The sequence below is a fragment of the Microcaecilia unicolor genome, chromosome 1 (assembly GCF_901765095.1).
Source record: "Microcaecilia unicolor chromosome 1, aMicUni1.1, whole genome shotgun sequence".
NCBI lineage: Eukaryota > Metazoa > Chordata > Amphibia > Gymnophiona > Siphonopidae > Microcaecilia > Microcaecilia unicolor.
The window spans coordinates 649,189,243-649,209,541 of NC_044031.1; the positions used below are offsets into that span (position 1 = coordinate 649,189,243).

General features: G+C 45.0%; 1 protein-coding gene across 1 annotated transcript in view; it reads right to left on the reverse strand.

Annotated features, from left to right (window-relative positions):
• The window catches only part of LOC115456575 (MLX-interacting protein-like), a 141,744-nt gene that overhangs the window by 89,067 nt on the left and 32,378 nt on the right, over positions 1–20,299 (reverse strand). The window contains exons 5-6 of the mRNA XM_030185753.1: positions 18,059–18,218; positions 9,956–10,051 (exon numbers count right to left, since the gene is read on the reverse strand). Of these exons, the coding sequence (XP_030041613.1) occupies positions 9,956–10,051; positions 18,059–18,218 (256 nt within the window). The remainder of the gene's footprint in view (positions 1–9,955; positions 10,052–18,058; positions 18,219–20,299) is intronic.

Below are 20,299 nucleotides of genomic sequence, written 5' to 3' on the forward strand. Positions count from 1 at the left end.
ATCTCTGTAAACATTTCTTCATCTGTCTGTTTGTTCTGACCTGGCAGACGGTAGTACAGCCCTACAAGAATACTCATTCCCTTCACACATGGAAATTCTATCCATAATGATTCCACGCTGCTGTTTCATGTGAAATGTTTATTTTATTTGCCTCAATTCCAACTTTAACATATAGCCCAACCCCCACAATAATTTTATCCTCTTTATCACTGCAATATAATTTGTACCCTGTTAACACGGTGTCCCATTGATTGTCCTTTTTCCATCAAGTCTCTGAGATGCCTATTATATCTACCTCATCATTTAGTGCTATATACTCTAACTCTCCCATCTTATTTTTTAGGCTTCTAGCATTTATATATAGGCACTTCAAATTGTGTTTTTCCCTTTGATCTACAAGCTGCTTAGAAGTTGAAGGAGACAATTTGCATCCTTTATCCAGCTCTCTCATTAAGCATACCTGGCTTGCTTACTGCCTCAAATAGACCTAAATTCACAGATTGATGTTTGGATAAACAGTAAGATTCCTGCCACTGATACATCCCAATGTTTCTGTCCTATCCACTAAACCTAATATACCAAGAAGAGCAAGAAGTATCAATAAGAACTTTAATACATTTTATTCAAATAGTTAAAAATCTGACATGGCCATGTTTCACGCACAGGCTGCATCAAGGGTTAGTAGTGACGTAGATAACGGTCAAAAATAATGACTAAATACATACATGAAACATTAAAAATCCATTGGAAACCATAATATATTAAATCAGATAACATTTTAAAAAACACAGAACATATAAATTTTAAATATGGGAGTCACGTGATGGGCTGAGAGAAGAGGTCGCAGCCTTCTTCACTCTCGGGCTCTCCCTTCCTCAAACCCTCCATAAACTGGATTAACTCATTAAGAAACAAGGGAGCGTTAATAGGAGCAGATCTAAGACACATGGACTCTTACATTATTCGAGAAACCAGAGCGATGACCGGGAAAACAGCGAAAAAAGAACCCGAGAAACAGCGAGGGATCGGTGAAAACAAGATGGCGCCGAGCCCGGCAGCAGACCCAGTGCCGCGGTTTCATCAGGCGCAACTGGAACAACTCACAGAAGCGGTAAAGACCGCTCTAGAGCCGCAACTGAAACAAATCTCCGAGCGGCTGGCAAGTGTGGAGACGCAGCTTGGCGAAACAACCAAGAGAACGGGCGAGCTTGAGGCACGAGTGTCGGAGGTAGAGGACGCCGCAGTAATAGCGACGGCGTCAATGCAAGAGATGCAAAAAGAACTGAAATCGCATGCAGCGAAGCTGGATGACCTCGAGAATAGGTCTCGAAGATCCAACTTGAGGCTTATCGGAGTCCCGGAGTCGATACCGGACCGCTCCCTGACAGAACAATTAGAACGCTGGCTAAAATCAGAATTCGCCCTTTCTGACAGCATGGGGCCGCTCTGCCTCGAAAGGGCTCACAGATTGGGGAAAAGATTCAACAATGGAACCCGACCAAGAGCCGTGATTGTTAAGGTGCATAATTTTGTGCACAAAGAAGAAATTCTACGGGGAGCACGTTTAAAATGGGATTCCCTAAACTTGGATGGAGCTAGCATTAAAGTGTTCCAGGACTATTCCCAAGCCTTGCAGGAACGCAGGAAAGCTTTCACCCCAATCTGCAGGCAACTTACAGAGAGGAATCAGCGGTTTTTGTTGCTCTACCCCGCGCAACTAAAAATTAATATGGACGGCACCTGGAGAATTTTCAATTCCCCAGTAGAAGCTTAGGAAGCGCTTCAAAGCCAGGATTACAAAAGCTCGGAACAGGGGTGAACCGATAGTTTGAAGAGCATAACATAATGCTTCAGGAGCTAGAACGCCCTGTTTACCAAAGTTAAGTCCCAGTTGGACAACAGAATGTTGGTCGAATAACTAAGTAATAAACTGTAAGTAACGTATGAAGCAAAATAATGAGTGGAATGGATCGGGTGGATGTGAAGCGACTGTTCACGCTATCCAAAAATACTAGGACTAGAGGGCATGAGTTGAAGCTACAGTGTGGTAAATTTAAAACGAATCGGAGAAAATTTTTCTTCACCCAACGTGTAATTAGACTCTGGAATTCGTTGCCGGAGAACGTGGTACGGGCGGTTAGCTTGACGGAGTTTAAAAAGGGGTTAGATAGATTCCTAAAGGACAAGTCCATAGACCGCTATTAAATGGACTTGGAAAAATTCCGCATTTTTAGGTATAACTTGTCTGGAATGTTTTTACGTTTGGGGAGCGTGCCAGGTGCCCTTGACCTGGATTGGCCACTGTCGGTGACAGGATGCTGGGCTAGATGGACCTTTGGTCTTTCCCAGTATGGCACTACTTATGTACTTATGTACTTATGTACAATTCACAGCGCTGTACTTTTGCTACAGAGAGAGATGGTTATGTTTTAGTTGTGGTTTGCTGTGTTTAGCAGAGTGTGGAAGGGGGATGGGGGAGGGAGGAGGCCCTACCATTGTTGACTCTGCACACCCGATCTAGGATAGGAGAGGGGAGTGCAAGGTTGGAGATAAGTGAGAGAGAAGGGGAAGGGAGGGAGGGTGGTTGGAAGGGGGGGAAGGGTGGTAAGAGAGATGGGGTAGAGGGAGGGGAAATGTCACGAAAAGATTTCTGGGATAGACTTAGAGAACGACAAAATGTTGGACATAAAGAGGGAGAAAGGTTAATAGAACATGACACAGGAGCTAATTGGTTAGATAGGAAGGGACACGGGTGGAGCTGGGCCCCGGAGTTCCGCATATCAAGGAAATTTCACCGCTACATGACAACTGGGCATAGCAATGACTAAGAGCAGCTCGGTCCGGTTCCTTACATGGAACGTGGGGGGTATTTCCTACCCAATTAAAAGAACAAAAATTTTAGCGGCCCTTAAAAAACACAGAGCGGACGTGGCCTGCTTGCAGGAAACCCGCCTTACCACAGAAGAACACCAGAAATTGAAGCGTGCATGGGTAGGAGAAGTACACGCGGCCCCTGCTGAGGGGAGAAGTAAAGGGGTGGCCATCTTGATTCGTAAGGGACTAGTAGCCAAATCAGAAGTTATAGAGAGAGATCCTCAGGGGAGATTCCTGATGGTCCATTTGTGGCTTCAACACCAAGAATATATGATAGTAGCAATGTATGGACCGAACTTATACGACAAAACATTTTATGAGCGGGTGGCTCAGCGTTGTCTCTCCCGTAGAGCTGTCCCTCTAATTATAATGGGAGATTTCAATCTTGTAGCAGATCCAACATTAGATTGCTCAACACCTAGGCGGGCTAACGGGGGGAACAAGATCGAGAGCCCTTCCACAGTTCATGCAATCACTAAATTTGGTGGACGCGTGGCGGACCCTGCACCCGGACTCGCGAGATTACACTCACTTGTCACGGGCACATGGCAGCTGGTCAAGGATAGATTATATCCTTGTAGACCAGAGCTTGTTTCACAAGGTAGTAGACGCAGTGATAGGACCAGAAGAGGTTTCCGACCACGCGATGACATGGATAGACTTGATGGACCCAGAAACATCTCGGGGCGGGTTGGCGTTTCCCAGCATATTTGGCTGCAGATAAGGAATTTGCATGATATATACAAGAAAGTTGGGAGGAATATGAGAAGTTTAATGCAGCCCACAAAAATCAGCCATCCCTGTTTTGGCAAGCAGCTAAAGCAGTATTAAGAGGGGCAATCATAGCCTACACAGCTAAGCGGGAGCGACGAATTACTGGGGCGATTACCAATCTAGAAAAAAGATTCCAAAAAGCAAAACGAAGGTACATTAGTAACCCTAACTCTTACTTTAAAGAACAAATGCAGTCAGCACGAATAGCATTGAACACCCTTCTCCATGATAGAGCTTCTAGGGCGCTAGTATATAGGAAATATCGGCTACAACGCTTTGGGAACAAGGCGGGAGCCATGTTGGCACGCATAATTAAAACCTGGGGAGGAAACAGAGCAATCATGGCAGTTAAAGACAAAGAGGGCCATATCCAAAATCAAAAAGAAAAGGTAGTGAAGGTATTCCAAGACTTTTACACCAAGATTTATATTCGGCGCCATTGCCCCACTCCGCAGGTTCCATTAATCAGTATTTAGAGCGTGCAGGTCTGGCCAAGCTAGGCGAGGCAGAGCTGGACAAACTTAATAAGCCAATAACCGGGAAGGAAATGCAGGAGACAATCAAGGCCCTCCCCACCCATTCAGCTCCGGGGCCCGATGGGTTCTCCAGTGAGTTTTACCAAATGCTAGGTCAGTCAATAATAGGGCCGTTACTATCATACTATGAGGAGGTGGTGGAACTTGGAGAATTTCCAGCTTATGCTAACGAAGCGTTAATTACGTTACTTTTGAAGCCAGGAAGAAAGGACACGCAGGCAGATTCTTATAGGCCCATATCACTAATCAATGTAGATACAAAAATCATGGCCAAGCTTCTAGCAAACAGAATACAGAGAGTGATACCGATATTAATAGAACCAGAACAAGTGGGCTTTGTACGAAACAGACAAGCAGCAGTAAATGTGAGGCGTCTTCTTTTGGCAATGGGACAATGTAGTTGTGCAGATAAAGAGGCAATTTTGGTGAGTCTGGACGCCGAGAAGGCGTTCTACAGAGTGGGATGGGAGTACATGTTCGCAGTGTTACAACATATGGGTGTTAAGGGATGGGCATACCAGGCGATCCAATCTCTATACTCAGGCCCCACAGCTGCAGTACTGATTAATGGCTCAAGAACAACTCAATTCCCCATAGCGAGGGGCACGAGGCAGGGCTGTCCACTATCTCCGGCCCTGTTTCTTCTCTCGATAGAACCACTGTTGAGGAGTCTAAAAAGAGAAAGGGAGATAGCTGGAGTGGAGGTGGGGGGAGAGACGGTGAAAACTTTAGCGTTTGCAGACGACTTACTGATAATGACCACTAGACCGGCAGCATCCCTCAGTGTGCTAATAGATAGGGTCTCTCACTTTGGTAGGCTCTCGGGATTCAAAGTCAACTTAGAGAAATCTCGTGTCATGCATATTCAATCCAGTCCCGATGACATGGAGGGGTTTAAGTTCCCATTACGCAGAGCAGAAGGAGCCATCAAGTACCTGGGGGTGCAGATCCCGAGCGACTTGTCCCAGCTTTATGGCCTGAACATTCAAAAGCTGATGTCTGAAACGGCAATCAGGCTGGGTCAATGGCAGGGACTACCTCTCTCTCTCATGGGACGCATAGCGCTGTACAATATGATGATAGTTCCACGCTGGTTGTATGTTTTTCAAGTTTTGCCATTGTATCTCTCTAGTAAAGATGAAAAACAGCTGAATGTAATGTTAAGAAAATACTTATGGCGGGGGAAAAGACCACGATTGTCATTGGAAGTGATGGAGATACCAAAGGAGTATGGGGGAATGGGTTTGCTAAGAATGCGGCACATGACGGTAGCATGTGCAATGAGACATATTAATGACTGGTTCCGCAATACTACAGATTTTTCAGCAACCCAAATGGAGAAAAACTTACTTAACCCCCTTCATTTTAGCAGTGCCCTGCATGGCTTGGATAGAGGAACTTCCCCTGTTTTGAAGTCCACTAACATTTTACAAACTGCGCAAAAAACCTGGAAGTGGATTTGCAAATGCATCATTTTTCCTATAAAACTACTCCGTACCTACCACTGAGGGGAAACCCGGGCTTCCCTCCTGGAGACTTATACGCTGTGTTCAAGCGCTGGGAAGAGCAAGGAATAATTTATTTTCAACAAATACTTACAGAGGAAGGGAGACTAAAAGCCTCCGCAGAACTTCAAAGGTTAAAACTGTTAACCCCGAGAGACTACTTTCACTACTGGCAACTACAACACTATGTGTCTAGCCTGGAATGGGAAGACCTAGCAGAAGATGTCCAAATGGAAGTAGCGGAGGCGTTTTCACTCAACTCCCAACAGAAGGTGCCTTTGAAATATCACCACAGACATATTAAAGATCATAAATTGGAGCTGGACTATGCAAAGTATGCTGGGGAATGGGAGAAAGACCTGAACGCAGCTGTAACGACCGACGTGTTCAAAAATCATGTCCTGATCATCCATCGAACTTCTCTGCTGTCAGCGCACTGGGAGATGCAATATCGCTTTGCCCTTAGACTCCATGTTCCCCCACGGCGAGCGTTCCATATGGGAGCTTCCCCAGATGGGGCATGCCCCAAATGTGGGAGAGAGGGAGCAACTTTGGGACATATGTTCTGGCGCTGTGCACAGGTGGAGAAATTCTGGAAGAGCATTTTGGAACAGGTCTCTAAACTGTGGGCCATAGTCTGGCGCTATTCTCCGTTGCTGTTGTTTGGTAAACCTGAACTGAGCCCCCCAGTTCCAGGGGGATGCATAGCTTTTATAAAACGAGCCACAGTCATAGCAAAGGCAACTATTCTTACAGATTGGCTTTCTCCTGATGGTCCCTCAGCACAGAAGTGGAGAATGCAAATGGTGGCTTTGATGCGTTTGGAAAGACAGATGTGTCAGGGTAAATCTGAGCCGGACTTACAGCAATTCTTAAAGAGATGGAGTCCATTTTTACAGACATTGCCCCATGCTTCTAGGAGTCACCTGTTGAACCGCTAATACTAGTAGCTTTCAGGTCAACTAACTGAGTATATCCTAGAACTTGAGGAATAGGGGAAGGATAGGGAGGGATGGGTGGGTAGTTAAGGAAGGGTAGGGGAATAGATGGATACATAGGGGTTAAGGGGTTATAATATGGTCTCATGAGGAATGTATAATGAAAATATGTGGATCCAGTGGTATATGACTGCTAATTATTGTACGTTCTGAAAGAACATATGTTGTTTCTGTTAATGACAATAAAAAAACGATTTAAATATAAATTTTAAATATGTCCCATATATGTTACAATTTTAATACATACTTTTCACAAATCATAAAGCCAAAGGTATAAAGATAAATAAAAGCACATTAAAATGAATAATTATATGACCACTGTATGCACACATACAAATCAATATCACTTTTTATATTTCATTTCATAAAAAGTACCAAAAACAATGGAGATACTCTTTTCCTGCCTTCTCATGAAGAGTCACAGTCAAATTAGTTTGGTCAGGATCTCCAAAAGAGAAATTGCTCTTTTTGTACTTTTAGGACTGACAAAAACACCGTACAATACATTGCATCCATATACAAACATTAAAGGCCATGTCAGGTTTTAATGATTGGATAACACTTCTTGCTTTTCTTGGTGTACTAGACTGTGTGTGGGTTGGTTATCTCTCTTTGGACTTATTGTCTACTAAGCCTATCCAAATCAGGCCTCAAAACTACGTGAAAATGTTTCCATCTGTCACCCATCGCAGCCTATTACAAGCAGGTGAAAGGGAAACCTACTGGGAGACTGGGCGGCTAAATGGCAGATGACGTTTAATGTGAGCAAATGCAAGGTGATGCATGTGGGAAAAAAGAACCCAAATTATAGCTACGTCATGCAAGGTTCCACGTTAGGAGTTACGGACCAAGAAAGGGATCTGGGTGTCGTCGTCGATAATACTCTGAAACCTTCTGCTCAGTGTGCTGCTGCGGCTCGGAAAGCGAATAGAATGTTGGGCATTATTAGAAAAGGTATGGAAAACAAGTGTGAGGATGTTATAATGCCGTTATATCGCTCCATGGTGCGACCGCACCTTGAGTATTATGTTCAATTCTGGTCGCCGTATCTCAAGAAAGATATAGTGGAATTGGAAAAGGTGCAGCGAAGGGCGACTAAAATGATAGCGGGGATGAGACGACTTCCCTATGAAGAAAGACTAAGGAGGCTAGGGCTTTTCAGCTTGGAGAAGAGACGGCTGAGGGGAGACATGATAGAGGTATATAAAATAATGAGTGGAGTGGAACAGGTGGATGTGAAGCGTCTGTTCACGCTTTCCAAAAATACTAGGACTAGGGGGCATGCGATGAAACTACAGTGTAGTAAATTTAAAACAAATCGGAGAAAAGTTTTCTTCACCCAACGCGTAATTAAACTCTGGAATTCGTTGCCGGAGAACGTGGTGAAGGCGGTTAGCTTGGCAGAGTTTAAAAAGGGGTTAGACGGTTTCCTAAAGGACAAGTCCATAAACCGCTACTAAATGGACTTGGGAAAAATCCACAATTCCGGGACTAACATGTATAGAATGTTTGTACGTTTGGGAAGCTTGCCAGGTGCCCTTGGCCTGGATTGGCCGCTGTCGTGGACAGGATGCTGGGCTCGATGGACCCTTGGTCTTTTCCCAGCGTGGCATTACTTATGTACTTATGTACCTTCCTGCACCCATTAGTGTCCAGGAAATAGCAAGGACTGATGAAAATAAAGCCTCTTAGCCAGGAACCTACTCCTTCAAGGGATCACAATATTGTCCTCACACAAATAACCATGTGAACCCCTGAGCCAGATGTCCCTCAAATTCCTCTCTTGTAAGACAGAATCTTCCTAGTCACCATAACTTTCATAAGAAGGATCACAGAACTTCAGGCCCTGGTTCACTACCCCTGTACACTCAGGTTTTCCACAAACAGGATGGTCCTACGTGCCAACCCCAAATTCCTCCCAAAAGTGGTTTTGGGATTCCATCTTAACCAATACATCATCCTTCATCCAAAATCTCACAAGCATAAAGTGAAAGCAACACTTCACATACTGGACTGTAGACAGACCCTCCTTTACTACCTCCAGACCACCAACAGTATCAGGAAAGGATTCCACTACTTCAAATCACACAATTCAAGAACATTAAGCACCAAAAGAATGGATAGCCAACTGCACTGCCTTCTGTTATAGCAGGGTGAAACTTTCTCTTCAACCCAGTACAGGGTTACATCGACTGAGCTGTGGTTACCACCACAAACCTCCGATTGACATTGATAGACTATATATGTAGAGCCACCATTGGGGCAATTATCCGAACATTCACCAAACACTACTGTTTGGACTCAGCATGTCACCAAGACAGCATCTTTAGACAATCAGTCCTACAGAACTTTTTCAAGAGAACTCATTTACTATTGCTCTGTTGCATCATTATTACAGTATTAAAATGCTGTATATTACAGTCAATTCCATGACAGTTTTGGCTATTATCCATTAATAGAAATAAGATAAAGAAATCAACTAACTCAGCAGTTTTTAAATTTTTCTACCTCCCATCTTCATTGTCAGATTGCCAAATAAGGAGCACAATTAGGCACATAGATTTCTCTGTCTGGGCAACCCTGAGCTTTGTAGTCACACAAAGCATTCCTACATCTCCCCTGCTTGACCACAGAGAAAGTGAAGTTGCTTGCATGTAATGGGGATTCTCCACGGATAGTAGAGGAATGCAGCCACACTTACCCACTTCCGTCCCTACGTAGGCTGAACTTTTTACAATAAACTTTGAATTTACCGAAGGGAGGAGGGAGCAAGGTGAAGCGCCGAAGATCCTAAAGGTTTTGCTTGGGCTAGGGAGAGCATGTTCAGCACAGCAGCCATCATATAGGGCCATCGAGAGACACAGCCGGGCCCAGGGCAGAGCCACTGCCCCCCCCCTCCCCCCCGCTTACCGTTCTGCGTTTGCGCCTCCCTTGGTCTGTCACTCTCCTGGCTCCTGTGTGCTGGGACCCAGGTTATTGCATTAACGCAATCACCCAGGTTCCGACACACAGGAGCAGGAGATAGACATCAAAAGAGCAGAACCTTCTGCCTGCCTCCAGAAGCCTTGCCGGCACCAGGCTCCCCCTTGGAGGCCAAGCCTGGGGAATCTCACTACCCCTCTCCGTGGTCCTGCCATCAGATGACATCACCTAAAGTGTAGCTGCATTCCCCAGCTGTCCATGGAGAACAGCTGTTACAGGAAAAAACTTCATTTTCTGGTTTCTGGAGCCTGGGGCTACTGGCCCAGACCAGGAAAATAAAACATACCATAAATGGGCTCCAGTGTATCCATGAAATCTTCCCCTAAGTTAGGATTCAGTTGACTCAGGGAGGGCTGGATCATATCCGCATTTCCCAAAGGCACTAGAGGCAATTATAAGAATATTCGTGTTAGAGACAATACTAAGCACAGACAACGTAAGTAGCAGATTCAGAATTCACTGACCTTTACTCAGAAGCTTATACTAAGCTAGGTTACGAGAAGAAGTGAAATTTGTTATCTCTTAACCAGTTTCTCTTTCACATTTGAGACTCTCTATCCTTGCTACTTGAGGACACTGTCAGAAGTTAGAAATCAAATGCTCAGTGATCCTGTACCCAAGTTTACAACAAATGCAAAAGCATTTGTGGATATTTTTTTAACTTTCTAATTAGGCCCTAAATTAGTGCTTGTAAAACCTGCTAGATTAAGAGCACTGAAAATCAAAGGCATCTCATTCAAAGAATAGGAATAGCAAAGACAGCAGCAGTGCAAACTTCCTTCAATCACAGAGCCCCTCCACAGGACAGGTATGACATCGGCAAGGGAAACGCACACTTCTCTTACACACACACAGAACAGATACAGTACTGACAGTAATAGTATAAACTTCCCTCATTCATACTTTCTCACCATCGAACACATACAGCACAGGCAGTAAGAGTGCAAGCTTCCCGCACACAAATACAGTTTATTAAGCATGTTATACTACTTGGCTTTATACAAAGCACAGCGGTGTACAATAACAAATTAACAGAAAAGAACTCCAGCATTTAATAGGAAAGCACACTCTCAAGACCACACATTCCTGTTACAGCAAAAGCGGCAGTAGTAGTTCAAGTTTCCTTCATACACAATCCCCCTAGAGCTCAAAAAGCCCTGGCAGCAGCAGCAGAGGCATAAGCTTCCAAATACACACACACTGCCCTGTATACATGCCCTAACCCTACTTTGGAATGACCCTCAAATAGAAAAGGTTAACTTATTCTTCATGCCTCAGTTATTTTTGGCCTCTTCTCTGAAACTGCCAACATTGACGCTAATAAGTGCCAAGATATTATAGCTATTTTCAGTGATGTGGACACCTGTCCACTGGAACAGAATCATATAAGCATCTAAATGACTTTCAGATGAATGCATGTAGAAAAAGCAATCACATTTTTTTTAATTTTATTTATTTATTGGGATTTATTAACTTGCCTTTAGGAAGAGATTCACCCAAGGCAGGGTACAGAAGGTTGACATAAAATTACAATTCTGTTTAACAACACAACAATAGTAAAATGACAACATATAAAGCAAAAATACTTACTTGTGGCTGGTGTTCTCCAAGGACAGCAGGTTGATTATTCTCACATCTGGGTGACGTCATCCAACGGAGCCCAGAGAGGACACTGACTAGCAAGTACAGCAGAAAATTCTAACAGCGTCCCACTGCACATGCGCTGGTGCCTTCCTGCCCGACACACGAGCGCAAGTCCTCCAAGTCAAGTGAAAAAGCCTAAAGCCTATAACTAAATTCAATTCCTAGAGAAGGTAGGACGGTATGTGAGAATAATCAGCCTGCTGTCCTCGGAGAATACCAGTACAGTTAAGTATTTTGCTTTCTCTGAGGACAAGCAGGCCTTCTTATTCTCACATCTGAGAATCCCTAGCTACCAGGCTCACCAAAAACAAGAAAGCTAGGATAATTGCGTCTCGAAATGTTGAGACTAAAACTTCAACCAACCTTAAACTATATTCATACTAGCTGTGTAGGTGCAGCCTAGAACAGAATAAAACAGGGCCTAGGAGGGCAGAGTTGGATTCTACACACCAAATAAATTTTGCAGAACTGCCTGTCCGAACAGACTGTTGCATCAGGTATTCTGATCCAGACAGTAGTGGGAAGTGAATGTGTGGACTGAAGAACATGTCACAGGCTGATCTAAAGTGGGCTACTGACACAGCATGGCTCTAACATTGTGAGCCGTAACATGTCCCTCAAGAGTTAGCCCAGCCTGGGCATAAGCAAAGGAGATGCAATCTGCTACCCAATTAGAAAGTGTATGCTGATTGCTACCTCTATTCTGCTGGAATCATTAGAAATGAAAAGCTGGGTTGGACTGTCTATGGACTTGAGTCTGCTCCAGGGAGAAGGCTAAGGCCTGCTTGCAATCTAAAGTATACAGCACACTTTAGCCAGGATGGGCATGAGGTTTGGGGGGAAATGTTGGTAGAACAACTGACCAGTTAAGATGGAACTCAGGGTGCATGCGAAAAACTATTCTTTTGCGATGAAATTTTGTACACGATGGATGAGCTACCAGGGCCTGGAGTTCACCGACTCTGCGAGCTGAAGTGAAACACAAAGTTCCAGGTCAAGAACTTCAGATAACAGATATTCAGAGGCTCAAAAAGAGCTTTCATCAGCTGTGCGAGGACTATGTTGAGATCCCATGAGACAGTGGGAGGGTTGGTAAGGGGCTTTGTTAGCAACAAACTTCTCATGAAGCGAACAACTAAAAACTGTACAAAGATGGACTTGCCACCCAAACGGTGATAAGCGTTTTCAAACCAGACTCAGAGAGGTGCAGGAGGTACTCAAGCAGCTTGTGTAGGGCAAGAAAGGGATCCAAGGCCTTGCCCTCACACCAGAAGGCAAACCTTCTCCACTTAAAAGACTAGTATCTCTTAGTGGATTCTTTCCTGGAAGCCAGCAAGATACAGGAAACACCCTCAGGCAATCCCAGGGGTTCGAGTTCTACGCTCTCAACATCCAAGCTGAGAGGGCCAGGGGTTGGAGTTTGGGGTGCAGAAGGGAACCCTCGTTCTGCATGATAAGGGTCGGAAAACAGTCCATCCTCCAAAGATCTTCAGAGGACAAATCCAGAAGAGGGAACCAGGTCTGTCACAGCCAGTAAAGAGTGATCAGAATCATGGTTCTTCGGTCTTGCCCAAGTTTCAGCAAAGCCTTCTCTATGAGAGGTATGGGAGGATATGCGCATACAGGAGTCCTTGACCCCAATGCAGGAGAAAGGCAACTGACGCTAGTCTGCCGTGTGACCCGAGCCTGCAGCAGAACTGAGGGACTTTGTTCAGATGAGTGGCAAAAAGATCCATCAAAGGAGTACCCCACTCTCGGAAGAACTTCTGGGCTATGTCCAAGTTGAGAAACCACTCATGCGGCTGCAATATCCTGCTCAATCTGTCCACCAGGTAGTTGTTCTTGCCAAGCAGGTAAGTGGCACAGAGGTCCATATTGTGAAGTAGAGCCCACCACCACATGCAGACCGCCTCCTGACACAAAGGATAAGAACATGTACCCCCTGCATGTTAACACAGAACAGTGCAAACTGGTTGTCTGTTTGAATGAGAACAATTTGTTGCTGGAGTCAATTTCTGAAAGCCTTTAGAGCATTTCAAATGTTCCGGAGCTCAAGGAGATTGATGTGGAACTGAACCTCCTGAGAGGACCACTGACCTTGAGTGTGAAGCCTATCTACATGAGCTCCCCAACCCAGGTTAGGTACATTTGTTGTTAACACCTTTTGAGGCAGTGGAATTTGGAATGAGAGTCCCAGGGTCAGATTGGACCTGACTGTCCACCAGAGAAAGGTGTGAGCCAGATCCAGGGGAATGCGAATGACATGCAATACGTTCCCCGTCAACTGAGAGCACTGGAAAGCAAAGGTCAACTGGGTTGCTCTCAAGTGGAGCAATGCCATGGGAGTGACATGTACTGTTGAGGCCTGGTGGCCCATCAATCTCAACATACGCCGAACTGAAACCTGCTGGCTGCTGCGGACCTGCAAAGCAAGCGCTACTAAGGTATCTACACTCGCTTGAGGAAGGAAGGCCCGAGCTTGCACTGTATCGAGCAGGGATCCTATGTATTCCAATCGGCAAACTGGATGTAGGCGGGGTAGTTGATGACAGTAGCTCCAGCACCTGAATAGTTAGGAGCATGAACTCTGTAGCTCCTTCCTGCAATGTCCTCTTGACCAGGCAATCATCTGGGTAGGGAAACACATACACCCCCAGTCTGCGTAGATAAACTGCGACTACCACCAACACTTGGTAAAAACTCTGGAGGCAGACACGAGGTCAAATGACAAACGCAATACTGGAAGTGGTGCTTCCCCATGCAAAATCTGACACACTTCCTGTGACTTGGAAGTATCAAAATGTGGTTGTAGGCAAGTCCAGAGAGCATAACTAATCGTTTTCCTGAATTAGAGGAAGAAGGGTGCCCAGGGAAATCATCCTGAACTTTTCCTTGACCATAAATTTGTTCAGGGCCCTTAGGTTTAGGATGGACTGGCAACCCCTAGTTTTTTTGACAACAAGGAAGTACCTGGAATAGAATCCCTTCCCTTTGACCCCTGGTGGCATAGGTTCAATTGCTTAGACTTGCAAAAAAATGCGAAAATTTCCTCTACCAGTACCTGCTTATGCTGACAGCTGACGGAAGATGCTCTCGGTGGGCAATTTGGTAGTCTCTGATGCCAATTCTACTACTACTACTACTATTTAGCATTTATAATTCAGTGCGTACCAGAGACAGACTATTTGAAGAACCCACTGGTTGGAGATTACAAGGGGCCATCTGTGTTGGTAAAAAGTGAGCCTCCCTCTGACCGGTAAGACATCCGGTCAGACACAGACACTCTTTGAGCGGCTATGCTGTGCACGAGCCAGTCAAAAGACCATGCCCTGCTTTGATTGGGGAGTTGGATGTGACTTCTGAGGACAGGGCTGGTGAGGCTTGGGACCCTGGACCTGAGCTACCTGAGCAGAGCGAGTGGGAGGCAGGACCTACGCCTTTCAGAGTAGTAGGGTAACTGCCTGGATCTGCTAGAAAATCTTCTTGTTGCAGACCACGCAGATGGAAGATGCCAAGATAGAGTGTGGATGTCTGTACCTCTTCCACTTTCTCTCCAAATTGTCCTCTCAGCTCGGCACATCTGCCGATCTCTCTTGAACTGCTGGTTTGAGGTCACAGACATGCAGTCACGAGTGTCTGCACATCCTCCACACCCATGCCAGAGAGTCTGGACACAACATCAAAGATATCTTAGGTGCCCCTGGCCAGAAAATGCCTACAGTCCATCTGCTTGTTGGCCAGCTGGCAAAGCTCTGTGGCCTGCACCGAAGGGAGAGAGTCCACCAGACTCTGTGTACGACTCCAAGTAAAGGCTTGTGTACAGCTGGTAGGACTGGATGCGGAGAATGAGCATCGAGGCCTGAAAAGTCTTTATCCCAAACGAATCCAAGGTTCTGGTCTCTCACCTCGGGGGCACCGAGGCATGAAACCGAGAACTCTTGGCCCGCTTGAGAACGGATTTGACCACCATAGAGTGGCGAGGCAGCTGTGTCCTCTTGAATCGGAGAGTCTTCTGAATATGATACTGTGCATCTACCTTCTTAGGTGCAACCTAACAGTGAGTCCTTAACGATAGGGTGCCTCCTTCCTTAGGAGACTTATAGGCTCCTCTTCTGTCTCCTACTTAAATGGGACGGACACAGTCATCTCCCTCACAAAACTAGTGCAAGAGAGAGCCTCTGGTGGAGATTTTCATCTCTTTTGAGGAGGAGAGGGTCAGATGATATATCATAATACTCCTCCTCCAAGAATTAACGCGGATCTTCATCTGACTCCCAACAGCGGTCCCAATCAAACTTTTCAGCAAACTGAGAGGCAGCTGAATGAGCCTCAAACAAGGTCCATGCCCCAAAGAGCCCAGAGGTACATCCCTACTGTCAGACTCTGGGGAAGCTTCCTCCTCCCGATGTCGAGAGTGGTACTGCATGCCCAGACGTCGACACCATGCGAGGTGCCAGCGTTGAAGTTCTAGGCACTGGCACAGATAGAGCCTTGGAGAGAGCCCAAGGCTGTTCTGCTGGTGGCACAAGCACCCTCAATGCCTGAACGGGATACCCCTGCAGTAACTGCACCAACTCCTCTTGAAGTATGCTCCAGAACTGCTCATCAAAGGTAGGCACTAGCAAAAGAATGGGAGCCGGGGTGGAGGCAGTCTGAAAAGACGGTGTCGAACTGGTGGCAGGGACCAGGCCACTCAATGACTTGTGCACCGGGACCTCTTCTAAGGAAGGGGAATGCTCCTTCTGATGCCAGTGCTTCTCGGGCATCGGGGAATCCAATGTTCTGGTGTGTCTGGCACCATGCACAGAAGAAGACCAATGCTTATGCTTCCTGGGCTTCCTCCAATGCATACAGCCTTGATCCCCCTGTGTCAACAAGGATGATGCTGTACATGTGTGCATCCTCGGTGTTGGGTCCAATACTGACCAGTCTTGGGGCCTATCAGCGCCCGGTGTCGAGTCAGGTGGTGACCCATTCAATGCCGGTGAACTCCCAGTGGATGCCAAAGTCTGAGCAGCCATAGAGGTTGATGTCTCTGGTGCTAAACATGATGGTCCAGCCCTCAAGAAGGCAAAAAGTTGCTCTCTTTGAGCCCGTCACACCCGCTGAGTTCTCACCTGTATTTTTAAACAGAGATCACAATCAGAGGGGTAATGATCTGGCCCAAGGCACCCGATGCACCAATTGTGTGGGTCCAAGGCAGAATCACACGTCTACATTTGGTACACCTCTTGAAAACACTGGGGAGGGGGGGTCTTCTGAGACATCGAAAAAAGAATCTCAGCAAAGTTTAACTCCTCAATCTTGAACTATCAAAAAGGGATATGATCAAATTGAGGTTGAGGCTGCAGCCTAAACCAGGCAGCCACCCCTGAAAATAAAGAAAAAGGGCCAAAAAATTCTAAAAAAAAAAAAAAATACTCGGGTTGGAGACAACAAAAAATTGAGAAAAGAATGACTAAAACAAACAAGAAACTAAAACATTTCTACACACGGGAAGGCACTTTTTTCTCAAAAGCACAGCATATGTGAAAGCATCCTCTCAACTCCACAGAAAAAACAAGACTGGAGGACCCACGCTCACTCGTTGGGCGAGAAGCACCAGCGCAAATGCGATGGGATGCTGCTAGAATTTTCTACTGTACTTGCTAGTCAGCTTCCACACCGGGCTCCATCAGATGACATCACCCAGATGTGAGAACAAGAAGGGCTGCTTGTCCTCAGAGGGAAGGGAAAAGGAAATGGGATTTGATATACCGCCTTTCTGAGGGTTTTGCAACTACATTCAAAGCGGTTTACATATATTCAGGTACTTATTTTGTAGCAGGGGCAATGGCGGGTTAAGTGACTTGCCCAGAGTCACAAGGTGCTGCAGTGGGAATCGAACTCAGTTCCCCAAGATCAAAGTCCACTGCACTAACCTCACTAGGCTACTCCTCCACTAGAGAAGTATAAGTACAATCAAATAAGATAAAATTCCAGGACTACTTGGCTTGAAGAGGCCCTTTTAGGAAAAAGCATGCGAGTCTCTGTTTATGTGTGCCTCATTACCTGAGGCACCCAAGAGTTCTAGAAGAATCTGTCATACCATTTACTTCTTTTTTTTTTTAAGCTTTTTATTTTGAAATTTTTCACAAGATAACAATACAAAATGAAATGACAGTGGTATCTCCAAATACTGTACAACAAAAATGCTAAAACATCATATACTTAATGAAAGAAAGCGTATCCTACCACACCACTGTCCCCTATAGACAAGCTCCCCCTGGTGTACCCCCCCTTTACTGCCCTCCCCCCTCCCACCCCATCCCTCTAGATGATTTTGTACTTTGTGCTTGAGGAGAGCAGACACTATGGTAGTGCCCGCTTTGTCTCATATATACCCCACACCTTGTGATATTGGGCCAGGGTGCCTTTTTGGATAGCAGTCAATTTTGACATCAGGCGTACGTTATCAAGTCTCTGCAAAACTCTTTGTGTATCTGGAAGCAATGGTGCTTTCCATGCAGCTGCAATCGATAGTTTGCTTGCTACAAATAGCTGGGTAGCAAACCTGTGGGTGTCCATCTTAATTCCTTGTGGTTTATACCATTTACTTCTCACAACACTTTTTCTCTAAATAAAATTATCCATACTTTCTTAGCAATCCAAGTTCCTAAGCATCTGTTCCTCCTACTTACAGGAAATCTTTTCAGTCATCAACTCAAGACAGTGAGTGAGGTCTCTAGGAACATTATGTTCTTACCAAACTCCCGGGAGTTGGGTCCACCATAGGGGTTTCGAGTTGAGAAAAGGGTGTCGGTGAACCCAGCGATCAGAGTGTCTAGGTCATGGAGAGGGTCTACGTCCATGGGAAAATCAGTGCAAGGTAGGTCGCTGAGGCCTTGCAAGGGATCGTACTCATTCTGTTCAGATAGGAAGTAGTAAAACAGGGTACAATAAAATGGGAAAAGACAGCAACACATCGACTAGCCAATCATGGTGACAGAGTGAGAGACACAAAAAAGTTCATTCACATATACATGCACACACAAATTACTCCCTCTTCCAACACAGAAAACCACAGAGCCTCTTGCATACACAGTATCGTGTTAACCAGCTAAAAATAAAATTAGCTATAGAAGTACCAACAAAGCCGTTGTGCAAAGATGATACATTTATGGGCCTACCAAAGATCCTTTCCAGATGACAAAGAGATTTGGACAGATTAAATTTTTGCATCTTTTCATCTTTCTTAGCATCTTTATCCAAGTTTTTTTCAGACTTTAACATGTTAGAGAATTCCACTTAACCCCACAAAAATTTGGGAGTATAACTACAGCTCAAACAGCCTATCCTGCCTACAGTATTTCATATAACAGCAAAGGACTCAAATAGAAATCAACGTATGCATCCAGCTTTTCATATTTAAGCGCACAACTATGGAACGCACTGCCAAAAATAGTAAAAACAACGTACGACCACCTAAATGTCCGGAAAGAACTGAAAACAAACCTGTTCAGAAAGGCATATTCCACCAACTCAACATAAAAACCTGAGCACCTGCAACACAATCGTAATGGACACATGCCAACTCCCCTCTTCCTCCCTAAATTTCCTAATTTACCTACCTTACATGAACCTATTCTACTACAATAACACCTGTATTTGTTATTCCGGAACTGGCGAACACCACTACGGTCCTATGTAAGCCACATTGAGCCTGCAAATAGGTGGGAAAATGTGGGATACAAATGTAACAAATAAATAAATATACATTTATTTGACCTTAATATCACCTTAACAGCTAACTAACCTTTCTTCCCCCATCCCAATTTTAAACTTTTCCTTCCTTTGATTTTACTAAGACAATATTAACTGAAAAAAGAACAATTACAACCCAGAGAATCAGGGAATTATGCAATTCTGCAAAAACATAATTTATGAAAGCACCTTATATGGTCAAAAAATTACTCTATGTGAGGGAAATTCAATACATAATCACCATATTCCCAATGCATACTACATAAATTACCATTAATTAAACTCATGCTGAAGTTTGGTCATTAAATCTGCAATGTAGAACTTTTGGCAGGGCCAGCTCAACCTATGGACCAGGTGAGGCACTGGTTCTTCTCCCTTCCCTCCCCCTCTTCTGCCCATAGTCTGATATCTGCAGGGTGGGGAGGGGGTGGGGGTGGGGGTAAGAGATGTTAGACTGAAATTTTGGTGTCCTTTACCACCAGCGGGGGAGGGGGTTGGACTTGAGAGAGAGTGGGATACCAGAATGTGGATGAGGGGAAGCTACTGGTTGTTGTTTTTTTTTTTTTTTTTGGGGGGGGGGAGGAGTCGCTTATGCAAAAGATGGCTTAGGGTGTCACAGTCCCTTGATTCAGCTCTGAATTTTGGGACCGACTATTGCACACAAGCTGTGCCAATGACTCGCCAACCTTCATCACAGATCTGTTTTTTTAAAGCTTTTTTCTTGCATTTAAAAAGTGCTCATATTTTCAACTCCTTCAAAACATCTCTCTCTTCACTTCTCTTTTGGAGCCAAAAGAACATCCTTCAAAGAACAGAACAAGGACCCAAATGAAGAAAATAAGAAGCAACATAAGCACTGGCAAGTCAGATGCAAAGGATTGATAAAGAAGGCTAAATGAGAATATGAAAAACTTGCCACACAGGCAAAATTTCATAGTAACTTTTTCAGATGCATCAGAAGCAGAAAGCCTGTGAGGGGATCCCTGGGACCGTTAGATTATGAAGGAGCAAAAGGGGCACTCAGGGAGGACAAGGCCCTAGCAGAGACAATTAATTTTTTGCTTCAGTCTTTATGGAGGAAGATGTAAGAGATGTAATAACATAGTAACATAGTAGATGATGGTAGATAAAGACCTGTATGGCCCATTCAGTCTGCCCAACAAGATAAACTCATAGGTATACCTGACCTTGATTTGTCCTTGCCATTTTCAGGGAACACACCATATAAGTCTGCCCAGCACTA